The sequence below is a fragment of the Diachasma alloeum genome, unplaced genomic scaffold (genome assembly GCF_001412515.2).
Source record: "Diachasma alloeum isolate Michigan unplaced genomic scaffold, Dall2.0 Dall_scaffold_00349, whole genome shotgun sequence".
Lineage (NCBI taxonomy): Eukaryota > Metazoa > Arthropoda > Insecta > Hymenoptera > Braconidae > Diachasma > Diachasma alloeum.
Window position 1 is genome coordinate 780,198 of NW_021680488.1, and position 10,820 is coordinate 791,017.

The 10,820-nt window shown below is 38.8% G+C and overlaps 3 protein-coding genes across 3 annotated transcripts; 1 reads left to right on the plus strand and 2 right to left on the minus strand.

Moving 5' to 3' along the window:
* Window positions 1-1,656: 1,656 nt before the first annotated feature.
* On the plus strand, window positions 1,657-4,893 carry LOC107040931 (polypeptide N-acetylgalactosaminyltransferase 1). The gene is made up of 4 exons (XM_015261249.2): window positions 1,657-2,021; window positions 2,432-3,181; window positions 3,260-3,815; window positions 3,962-4,893. The coding sequence occupies exons 1-4, from the start codon at window positions 1,843-1,845 to the stop codon at window positions 4,256-4,258; spliced, it is 1,782 nt and encodes a 593-aa protein (XP_015116735.1). The 5' UTR covers window positions 1,657-1,842; the 3' UTR covers window positions 4,259-4,893.
* Window positions 4,879-5,965, minus strand: LOC107040934 (60S ribosome subunit biogenesis protein NIP7 homolog). The gene is made up of 3 exons (XM_015261254.1): window positions 5,803-5,965; window positions 5,353-5,578; window positions 4,879-5,187 (listed from the first exon to the last, which is right to left on the minus strand). The coding sequence occupies exons 1-3, from the start codon at window positions 5,856-5,858 to the stop codon at window positions 4,927-4,929; spliced, it is 543 nt and encodes a 180-aa protein (XP_015116740.1). The 5' UTR covers window positions 5,859-5,965; the 3' UTR covers window positions 4,879-4,926.
* Window positions 5,966-7,325: 1,360 nt separating this feature from the next.
* LOC107040933 (60S ribosomal protein L13) lies at window positions 7,326-9,413 on the minus strand. The gene is made up of 4 exons (XM_015261253.1): window positions 9,334-9,413; window positions 8,948-9,097; window positions 8,192-8,441; window positions 7,326-7,695 (listed from the first exon to the last, which is right to left on the minus strand). The coding sequence occupies exons 2-4, from the start codon at window positions 9,088-9,090 to the stop codon at window positions 7,432-7,434; spliced, it is 657 nt and encodes a 218-aa protein (XP_015116739.1). The 5' UTR covers window positions 9,091-9,097; window positions 9,334-9,413; the 3' UTR covers window positions 7,326-7,431.
* Window positions 9,414-10,820: the final 1,407 nt, after the last annotated feature.

A 10,820-nucleotide genomic window follows, 5' to 3' on the forward strand; every position in this document is an offset into this window, starting at 1 on the left:
GGGAAGGTTTCAGAAGGGCGGCTGGGGAGGGTCGGGAAGGTGTAAGAAGGGCGGGAAGGGAGAGATGGAGGGTTCAAGAAGGGCAGAAAGGGAGCGATGGGAAGATTTGAGAAGGGCGGAAGGGAAGCGATGGGAAAGCTTAAGAAGGTCGAAAGGATGGGAAGGTTTGAGAAGGGCGGCTGGGGAGGGTCGGAAAGGCTTAAGAAGGTTGGAAGGGGAGGGTCGGGAAGGCTTAAGAAGGGCAGCTGGGGAGGGTCGGGAAGGCGTAAGAAGGGAGAGATGGAGGGTTCAAGAAGGGCAGAAAGGGAGCGATGGGAAGATTTGAGAAGGGCGGAAGGGAAGCGATGGGAAAGCTTAAGAAGGTCGAAAGGAGAGGGATGGGAAGGTTTAAGAAGGGCGAAAGGAGAGGGATGGGAAGGCTTAAGAAGGTCGGAAGATGGATGAGAAGGTTTGAGAAGGGCGGCTGGGGAGGGTCGGAAAGGCTTAAGAAGGGCGGGAGGGGAGAGATGGAGGGTTCAAGGAGGGCTGAAAGGGAGCGATGGAAAGATTTGAGAAGGGCGAAAGAGAAGCGATGGGAGGGCTTAAGTAGGTCGAAAGGAGAGGGATGGGAAGATTTAAGAAGGACGAAAGGAGAGGGATGGGAAGGCTGAAGAAGGTCGGAAGAAGAGGGATGGGAAGGGCGGCTAAGGAGGGTCGCGAAGGCTTAAGAAGGGCGGGAGGGGAGAGATGGAGGGGTTCAAGAAGGGCGCAAGGGGAGCGATGGGAAGGTTTGAGAAGGGCGGAAGAGGAGGAATGGGAACGTTTGAGAAGGGCTGGAGGTGAAGGAGTCAATTTTCCATGTAAAAAGTTTTGTTTTACTACTTTGGAGATTTTTCTTTTAGATAGGAATGATATGTTATGATGAACGTTTATAATTTTTTATGTGAATGGATTTTTTTTTATGTGTGGTTTAATAAATATCATTTTTTGACATTAGGATGTTTACGTTGTTACTTATATCGACTGACATACATTGGATTAAATATTATTTGAATATTCATCACTTGAAAAAAAAGCTGAACCCAGCAAGTTTTACTGCTTGGGAAATCCTCAATGATGATGCCAGTTTAGTAGAAGTTACGAAAATTCTTCTGTACGCATTTTGGGGGGCTCAAATATGTTGACTGGTTGAGAGAGGTAACAGACGTTGGTTTTCCCGAAAATTGGAAATCCGTTTCAGTAGTTAATCATATTATTATTATCCAGTGGAATGATAAATTTCAACCAATCCTAGTTGAGTATTCCGAATCCAGGATTGTCATTGGTTGAAATTTACGATTTTATGTCGACGTGAAACGAGCGAAATCGCTCCCCCGGAACCGATGTCTACGTCGCCCCGTGCCCCAACGTTACCGGACAGTTCTGGCAATTTGATTTTTATGGCGATGGCGTAACCCCCAGATGGTCAATGAAATTCTTTCATATCTCTTGTTAAAAGTTGAACCAATTCGCTTTTATATGAATTTTTTATACACCAATTTTGGGTTAAAGTTTTCATTTTTATTGCTTCTCTTCTTCTTTTCTCAATGTCGGCGAAAATTCGTAATAATCGTCATACCTGCCCGCAAGATGGCAACTCCAACGACCAATCAAACAGGTGCAGAATCAGGTGAGCCAACGAGTTTATGCAAATTTTGAACTTAACCTATCATTTTACTCCGAAATGACACAACAATGTGTCAATTACATTTGAAAATTCCCAAATTACTGAATTAAGTTTTCAATGGAAATCACAAGTATCGCAAGTTCTGCATTAATATGTTCACTTGATTCATCATAAATGAGGAAGTGACGATCACCAAGATGATACTTGGCCGCCGGAAATTAATTGTTAAAGCAACAATATGTGGAATTTATATTATCGCTCTTTTGTTGATTGCGAAACGAATGATGAGAATGTCAGATGAATTTTCGTCGAATAATCAGTCAACGTCTCACCAACAATTGAAAACAAATTCATTGAGGTACAGAAACCTCGAAAGGTGAGTGAAGATGATTTTTTTATTCATGAAAATTCAGTCGAACTTTCTTTTTTTAATTCATTCATTTAGAAACCGACTTTTGAGTTTTTTAAAAATATTCATAACTCATAAACAGATTTATCAGTTGAGCTCAGTCTAAGCTCCTCACAAACAGGAATCATTGGTTTTCAGTTGAAAAATAAACTTCCATTTCATGAACAATTCAACACGTCATGAACATTTCAAACAAAGTCAAAAGTGTCCGTTTTACCCCACCCTCCCCTAACAATGTAAAGAATTTATGAGATTCATTTGTTATACTTAAGTTACATTTTGGTTTACCCTCAGGGGATTTTTGTATCTCAGAGAAATAATAAATGGTTTCTAATCTAATCTAACCCTTCTCTCACCCTCTTCACCATAATCCTCAGATACTCCCCCTGGCTCGAGGAGTACGAGGCCCAGTTAATCCCCGGTCTCGGTGACGATGGCCGCCCGGCGACCCTCTACGGCAAGGAGAAGCTCCAGGCCCAGAAGGTCCTCGAGAAGAAGGCCCTGAATGTCCTCTTGTCAGACAGAATCTCCCTATCGCGTTCACTCCCGGACATCAGGGACCCCCTCTGCAAGAACATTACCTTCGACGTGGAGACCCTCCCCACGGCCTCCGTGATAATTATCTTCTACAACGAACCCCTGAGTGTTTTGTTGAGGACAATCACAAGTGTATTGAACAATTCCCCGAAGGAGATTCTCCAGGAGATTATTCTGGTCGACGACGCGTCGGACGAGGATGACCTCCAGGGGAAGCTGGAGTACTACATGACGAAGAGGTTCGATGAGGAGAGGGTCAAGCTGATCAGGCTGCCCGAGAGACGGGGCCTGATCAGGGCGAGACTCAGTGGGGCCAGAGCAGCCTCTGGGGAGGCTCTCGTGTTCCTCGACGCTCACTGCGAGGTCATTGTCCAGTGGCTCGAGCCACTCCTGAAGAGGATCAGGGAGAAGAGTGATGCTGTCGTCATGCCGATCATTGATAACATCTCCGAGGAGACTCTCGAGTACTTTCACGATAATGACCTTGGGTTCTTCCAGGTCGGGGGGTTCACTTGGTCCGGACATTTCAACTGGATCAATATTCAGGAGAAGGAGATGGTGGGGAGAGCGTCGAAGATAGCCCCTGTGAGGTGAGAATTTTTTAGGCTTAAATTTGTTACTTGAGAATGTGAAAAAATATGTTTTGATTGTATCGTCGTCTCCGTCAGATCTCCAACGATGGCGGGGGGTCTCTTCGCCATCAACCGCGCCTACTTCTGGAGAATAGGAAGTTACGATGAAAAAATGGACGGGTGGGGCGGGGAGAACTTGGAGATGTCCTTCAGGATCTGGCAGTGCGGGGGGTCTCTGGAGACCATCCCCTGCTCCAGGGTGGGGCACATCTTCAGGAACTTTCATCCTTATAAGTTTCCCAATGACAAGGACACCCATGGCATCAACACTGCGAGACTCGTCTACGTCTGGATGGACGAGTACAAGAGACTCTTCCTCCTGCACAGGGACGAGTTCAAGGATAATGTTGAGAGGAAGATCGGGGACATCAGCGACAGGGTGAAGCTGAGGGAGAGGCTGGGGTGCAAGAGCTTTCGGTGGTACCTGGAGAACATTTATCCCGAGAAATTCGTGCCTGATGAGAACGTGATTGCTTATGGGAGGGTCAAGATGAAGGAGAGGAATATTTGTTTGGATAATCTCCAGAGGGACGAGGACAAACCCTATGACCTGGGGGTCTATGGGTGCCACTCCAAGCTGTTCCCCAGTCAGGTAATGAGGGGAGGGTCTAGGGGATTTCGTCTGGTCAATATCACGTTATAATAATTCAACAAGAACTGGGGAAAATCGAGGGAAAATTCAACGAGAATCATTCCCTCAATTGCCAATATTGAATCGATTAATGTATTCTCTTTCAGTTATTTTCACTGAGCAATGCTGGAGAACTCCGTCGGGATGAGATATGCGCAGTGGTGAACCTCGAGGACGTGATATCACGACGAGCAAAGGTGAAGATGGTTGAGTGTCACGACAGGGGTGACGAGAAAGAGTGGATTCTCACGGACAGGGGGAGTCTAGTCCACGTATCCACTGGTCTCTGTCTCGATGGAACTGGAGTTCGACCTGAGACCGATGTCTTTGTCGCCCCGTGCTCCAACGTCCTCGGACAGTTCTGGCAGTTTGATTTTTATGGCGATGGCGTCACCCCCAGATGATCAATTCCCACTCATCTGTCAATTTTTTTGTAACTATTGTTGAAAATTGAACAAATTCCCTTTTATATATTCCTTTTCTGAATACTTTTCAAAATGTTGAACTATGTGATTTATATCTGGGAACTCGTGAAGAATGTACTTAATTATTTTCATAATTTTTTGGAATCATTTCCAATTTTTAAATTTTATAGATTGAAAACAATTTATTTTCAGGTAAAAAGGGCTTGGACAAATGCATCAACGTCAATTAACTAGAAATTGCAGATGACATTATTTTTATAATTTTATAAATGTATATTCACAAGTTAATATTTTATAGCCAAAATTTTCAATTTTTTAATGAAAAGTAAAAACTTTCAACTCCAAAAATACCGAAAAAATTCCATCGACTCCAACGAATCTTATGAATTCGAGGCAAATTGGTACTCAGATTTCCATGTTACTAGCCACCATTTGCCCCTAAAATCATCTGACACTAATTACATTGTCAATAATAATGTGAGACTGAAGATTGCTCAACTAATTTGAATAAAAAATCAAATTAAAAAAAAAGAATAAATTTTTCAAGTTGAAGAAAACAGTGGAAAAACCCACCAATAAATAATTCCTCCCACAGTCACTCACTTGTATCCATTAAATTTAATTATAGCCCATAAAAAAATTTATTTTCATAGTAAAGTGTCTTCTGATCTGATGTATTCACCGATATCCGCCTGGTGGAAGCAGACGATGGCCATTGGATCCGCAAATTTGCAGTCAGCCGTGCTTTTTGCAGCCACACCGAAACCCAGGGGGAGATCATTCATCGAGAATACAACGACTCCTTGATATTTCGGTGTATTCTCTGTTATCCTTCCTAGTCCTGACTTTGTCACGTTGTGGCCATAGACAAATTGCTGTTCTGCCGAGGGTTTCAGCCATACCTTGTGCTGAAATATTATTTTTCACTGAGTATTCATTTTTTTTTCTTGATATTCAATAATAAAAATCAGAAGTTGCAGCTGAAAAAACTAATTTTTCAAAAACAGTCTCACTTCGTGTTGAATTATCTCGACCTGATCATCGTTATAGGATGAAAATATCCTACGAATTACCTGTGCATAGGGTGCCAGATAATGCAGAGCAGTGATGTGCAGCCTGAACTTCCCAGATTTCGTGAATTTACCGAAGCAAGTGCCGAAACTCATCAGATTCTCAGGTGCAATAGTCGATGCTAGATTGAGGATCTTCTCCGAGACGTAGTAAACTCTGTCCTTCTTCTCTCTGAAGCAGTATATGCCGTCAGGACGGTCCACCAACAGCTTAACATTATCGCCGATGCTGCAAGATCAATTAAACAATCTCATAATGACGAAAAAAAAGTTTAAACGAGGAGTCAATTTTTTTCGCTCTCCCAATTATGAAAATATCTGAAAAGCCACGGATTCAACGAGAAAATGTCTTTAAAAAAATATCTCAGAGCATTTTCAAGTCTTTTTTAGTTATTGAACTCCATGATCAGCATGTAAACACAAAGTTAACCTCGAAAAAATATTTTCACTCACTATTTCGTCAGCTTTTCGAACAACAACTTCGTTCTTTCCTCAGACAATCTCCTCATGATGTTTGATTAATCACCTGGGGCACTAATCACTGTTTTTAAAGGGTTAAAATATTGTTTTAGATGAAATAAAGGAGAAGGGATGTGGGTCTGGGCACATGGGAAAGGAAGAATGACGATAACGATATCCATGTGGATTTGATGCGCGCGCAGACTGATTGGGATTCTCGCGCTCAAATTTTAAGTGAATATCAAACATTTCTTATTCATTGATTACAATTACTTTATTAAATTTTTATTGTTAAGGTTTTATCCGTTATTTATGTTCTGAAATTAATTGATTGAATTAATTATCGAATTAAATTAATGGGTTGATTATCTAATTAATTATCTAATATTCTCACATCCTGTGTTTATTTAAAAGGACTCGACTACAATTTATTTCGAGTGTAAAATTTATTTTCAATCATTTTTCTTGTGAAATTAATTGTTTTAATTAATCATCCAACCAATCGATGTTTTTTCATGTTTCATAAGAGTGGAAATATGTTCATAAGGGGGGGTTTTAGGGTAAAATTACTTCTGACCATTTTTATAGAGAATTTAATTTCCTACAAAAAATTCTTAGGGCAATTTTTTGATCAAATCACTCGTTATCGAGATCTAATCGAAGAAAGAGGAAAAAAAATTGTATAACGATTTTCCTTTCATTTATCTTTAGAATTGTTCAATTATTTTTAATAAATATCAAGCATTTCTTATTCATTCATTACCATTACTTTATAAAATTTATATTTTCAAGGTTTTATCAGTTATTTATCATCTGGAATTGATTAATTGAATTGATTATCTAATTAATTATCTCATATTCTCACGTCTTATTTTTACTTAAAAGAACTCAACTATAATTTATTCATGAAACTTCTAGTCCAAAATTTATTGTCAATCATTTTTATCCTGAAATTTATTAATTTAATTAATTATGTTTCATAGGAGTTTCTTTTTTATTAGCACGAAACCTTAATGTTTATACAGCTTGAAAGAAAAACAAAAAATATATACAAAAAGAGTAATAATAGTTTCATAGGAGTGGAAATATATACATGAGGAGTGCGTTTTGAGTAAAATTACTTCTAACCATTTTGATAGAGAATGTAATTTCCTACAAAAAATTCTTTGGGCAATTTTTTTATCAAATCAATCGTTGTCGAGATATAATAAAAAACGAACACAATGAATTGCTTAACGATGTTCATCTCTCATTCATCTTTAGAATTCTTCAATTATTTTTAATAAATATCAAATATTTCTGATCCATTGATTACAATTACTTCACAAAATTTCTATTGCTAATTTTTTTCAATCACTTCCCATTCTTATTTCACCAATTTCACTCCTAAAATTTTCCATTTTTTTTATTTCAATGAAAAAAATGAAAAACCAATCGATACAATGCATCCACACGGGCTCTCTCCATCCATTAAACTTTAATTTACACCTGAATTAAAGAATAAATAAACCCAATAATGTGTTGTAAACAAAACCCGCTTTTTATTATCATTTTCATCATACAATTTCCCTCACAAAATAAAATAATTGTTGTTTTTTAAATATTCAAAAAAAAACGGGATGTTTACTTCTTGCCCTTGCCTGCTGGTGCCTTCGTGACATCATCCGGGTTTTCAGCCGCATCCTTAACTCTTTTGGCACGAATGCCAACGAGTCTGGCGTCAGCCCTTGCTTTACGAAGAGTGATATAGGCATTGAACTTCTTCTCTTCCTCAGTGATAGGTCTGGCTTTGGCCTTGAGCACTCCTGACGATAGAATGGGCATGGGGGTGCCCTTCACTTGGGTCGCCATCTTGCATTCCTCAGCAGTAGAATCTCCCTTCTTGGGCTGGAATGTCAAGAGAATTGTTTAAACATTTTGAGAGGAAAAGCCACAACTGAAACCAGTCGATGATTTTTCATGTTTTATATAAGTGGAAATATATACCTAACGAGAGGGTTCAGGGGGAAATTGCTCGAGACCTTTTTTGTAGAGAATTTAATTCCCTACAAAAAATTTATCGGGAAATTTTTTGGCAAAATCAATCGTTATCGAGATATAGTTGAAGAACGATGAAGGAAATTAATCGTTTCACCATTTACTGTTTTCATTTATCTTTAGAATTGTTTAACTATTTCAGTGAGGGACGGTTTTAGGGAAAAATTGCTGTGGACCTTTTTTGTGGAGAATTAAATTTCCCAAAAAAATGTAATACGACATTTTCTCACGTATCCGCTCATCCTCGAGATAATTGTACTTTCAAAATGTAGATTTCAAGTTTTTTCAATTTTCGGGTGAAAAAAATTAATTTTGTGGGAAGTAATGGTGAGGCTGGACTGATTACCTTCTTCTCGTTTTTGGGGAAGAGAATCAGGTTGGCCTTATATTCTCTTAGACGCTGGACATTGGTCTGGAGGGACTCTATGGATTTATTCCTCCTTCGGTGATCGACCGAAATTCCGATACTCTTCGCAAAGTTTTTGTTCAAACCTGCGGCCTTCACTTCAGCGAGGGTAAATCCCCGTCCAGCACGTACTTTGGTGTGATAACGCACCGTGGGGCATCTCACCACTGGACGAAGTAAATCTACAGGTCTAGAACGAACAAAACGAATTATTCAAAAGCTGAATCATGGCGTCAAGCATTTCGACATTGAAGAAACTGTCTACTTCTTATTGAATTATCTCATTAGCGAGTGGTTTTACGTGAAAATGTGTTCAGAACTTTTTTAGAGAGAATTAAATTTCCAAGAAAAAATGTTCAGGGATTTTTTCTGATAGAGGCACTGATTACCGAGGTAATTGCCAGAATGCCAAATCAACTCGAATTCAATCACAATTTTGTAGGTGATGTATGTTTTTGTCAATAATCTCAGAAAGTATTAGATTTAAAAGAATATTTATCTGGACCTTTTTTGTAAAGAATTAAATTCCTCACAAAAAATGTATTTTGACATTTTCTCAATAAATCCACTCATTATGCAATTATTTGACTCTGAAACTCGAATAGAAAATTCAGTGCTGGAGTAAAATGAGCTCAGAAAAAAATTTAAAAAAATATATAAAAAATTGATTGAAATAATTGAAATAGTGACACTAACCTTGGGGCGACCGCACGTGCTTTTTTCACGCGATTCGTCCTCCTCCTGATCTTGCGTGCAGGCTGGTTGAACCAGGTCCTGACGTGCTTTTGCCAATCTTTGTGGAAATGCCCATTCGGGATCATGTTGTTTCCCTTGCCCATGTTCTACCTGTGAAAACCCGAAAAACTTTACAAAATTGTTCGGAGGAATGTATCAAGCTCCACGTCGGCGACCCTAACCTCTCCCAGACCCAAAACTGCCCTCAGTAAAAATGATTCGAGGCCGGAATCCCCCCGGAGAATGCAACAAATCGATAAATAACTGCTGAATAATTTTTTTTAATCCTCGAGAACACGATTTTCGAAGATTTTGAGACACTTTTTTGGATAAAATTGAGGCCTTACCAGCTGGGTTGTCTCTCGGCACGCTGGAAAAAGAAGAAAGAAAGAGAAATGGCCGATTCAATGCGCGCGCAGACTTTCCGCCTTCAGGGGCTCTCAATCACTCTCATTTGAATTCTCCCGCTCAATGAGTTTGGGAGATTTCAGGGAAAATTGAAACACAGATTTATATCATATGCAAAGTAGGGTAAACAAGCCAATAGCTGGATGGTTAAGAAAATATTGAACGTCATCGAAGGATTTCAAATCGATCAAGTAGCTAGATTAATGATTAATAAAAAATTAATTCCAGATCTGAGAGAATATGTGAATTAGGAAAAAACAATAATTTGGCAAGCGAACATATGACAGCGCCTAATCCACTCGGCCACCGACGTCAGTGGAGAGAAATCCTATTTACTAAAAATGAAAGAAATGGCGCACTTGGTAGCAGCATGAGATTCACAACCTCAAGCTCCCAGGTTCGAGCCCCGGCCGGGCCAAAATTCCACACCAATTTTTCACCACAATTTTCCACAAAATATTCAACTGAAACTTCAGCACAATTTTCAAATCGAATATTCCACGGAATTTTCAACTGAAAAATCCACTCCACATTCAACATTCCCTGGCTGAAGGCCCTCGGGCGATGGCCGCGTTGGCAAGTTAACCCTTGCAACGAAAAACCGGTGAAATTTGAAATTTTTTTGAAAGAAACGTGAAGTTGTCTGTATCGAAATATCTCGAAACTGCCTGACCGCTTATCCTCAATTCTGATTGGTCAATGAGTCACGTGAAGTAGTCGCTGAAAAAAAATCCCGGTATTTTCAAATTCTTCAAATGTCAAAAAAAATTTCTGCGTCATATCTTTCATTTTTTCATGTGTGAAGTTGATCTTTATATCAAAACATATCTAAATTGCCTAATTGTTGATCATGAGAAAAAAAAATATAGTATTTCTAAATTTTTTTAACTCACAAATTATCTTCACTTCTCAAATTTTAATTTTTTCATATTTATCACACGCCAAAATGATCAATTCTTGCTTTTCAGATTTTCAGACATAAATTCTAAACTCTACAAAATTTACAAAAATTATTCGGTTTTCCAAATAATTCGAGAAAAATCTGTGATCTACGGTTATCTGGAAAACTGCGAAATTTTCCGAAGAATTCAAGAAATTTCTTCAGTTTTCTAGGAAATCAATTTATAACCCTCCCGTGATTTTTCAACAATTACAGATTTTAATCAGATTATTTTAAAAAGTAAAAAAAAAGAATTAATCAAAGATTAAAAATTATTCATTGATGCTTCACTCCTCATTCTCTTCATTCTCTTAATTCTCTTTAAGTCATTATCAATATTTATAAAACATCTATGAGTATATGAAGTTTAATAAATTCGATTTCTTCATTTTCACAACAAAAAGATAAGCGCGCGCAGTTTAATAAATTCGATTTCTTCATTTTCACAACAAAAAGATAAGCGCGCGCGAAAGCGCGCGCACAGAT

Bases quoted from the DNA above. Each gene is read 5' to 3' on its own strand.
- LOC107040931 (XM_015261249.2), top strand. From the start codon at position 1,843: ATGATACTTGGCCGCCGGAAATTAATTGTTAAAGCAACAATATGTGGA. The intron at 2,022-2,431 runs GTGAGTGAAGAT...CATAATCCTCAG, and splicing joins AGGTACAGAAACCTCGAAAG to ATACTCCCCCTGGCTCGAGG. The intron at 3,816-3,961 runs GTAATGAGGGGA...ATTCTCTTTCAG, and splicing joins CCAAGCTGTTCCCCAGTCAG to TTATTTTCACTGAGCAATGC.
- LOC107040934 (XM_015261254.1), bottom strand. From the start codon at position 5,858: ATGAGGAGATTGTCTGAGGAAAGAACGAAGTTGTTGTTCGAAAAGCTG. The intron at 5,579-5,802 runs GTGAGTGAAAAT...TTGATCTTGCAG, and splicing joins TTCGAAAAGCTGACGAAATA to CATCGGCGATAATGTTAAGC. The intron at 5,188-5,352 runs GTAATTCGTAGG...ATAATATTTCAG, and splicing joins ATCTGGCACCCTATGCACAG to CACAAGGTATGGCTGAAACC.
- LOC107040933 (XM_015261253.1), bottom strand. From the start codon at position 9,090: ATGGGCAAGGGAAACAACATGATCCCGAATGGGCATTTCCACAAAGAT. The intron at 8,442-8,947 runs GTTAGTGTCACT...TGTTCGTTCTAG, and splicing joins GCACGTGCGGTCGCCCCAAG to ACCTGTAGATTTACTTCGTC. The intron at 7,696-8,191 runs GTAATCAGTCCA...TTGACATTCCAG, and splicing joins TCCCCAAAAACGAGAAGAAG to CCCAAGAAGGGAGATTCTAC.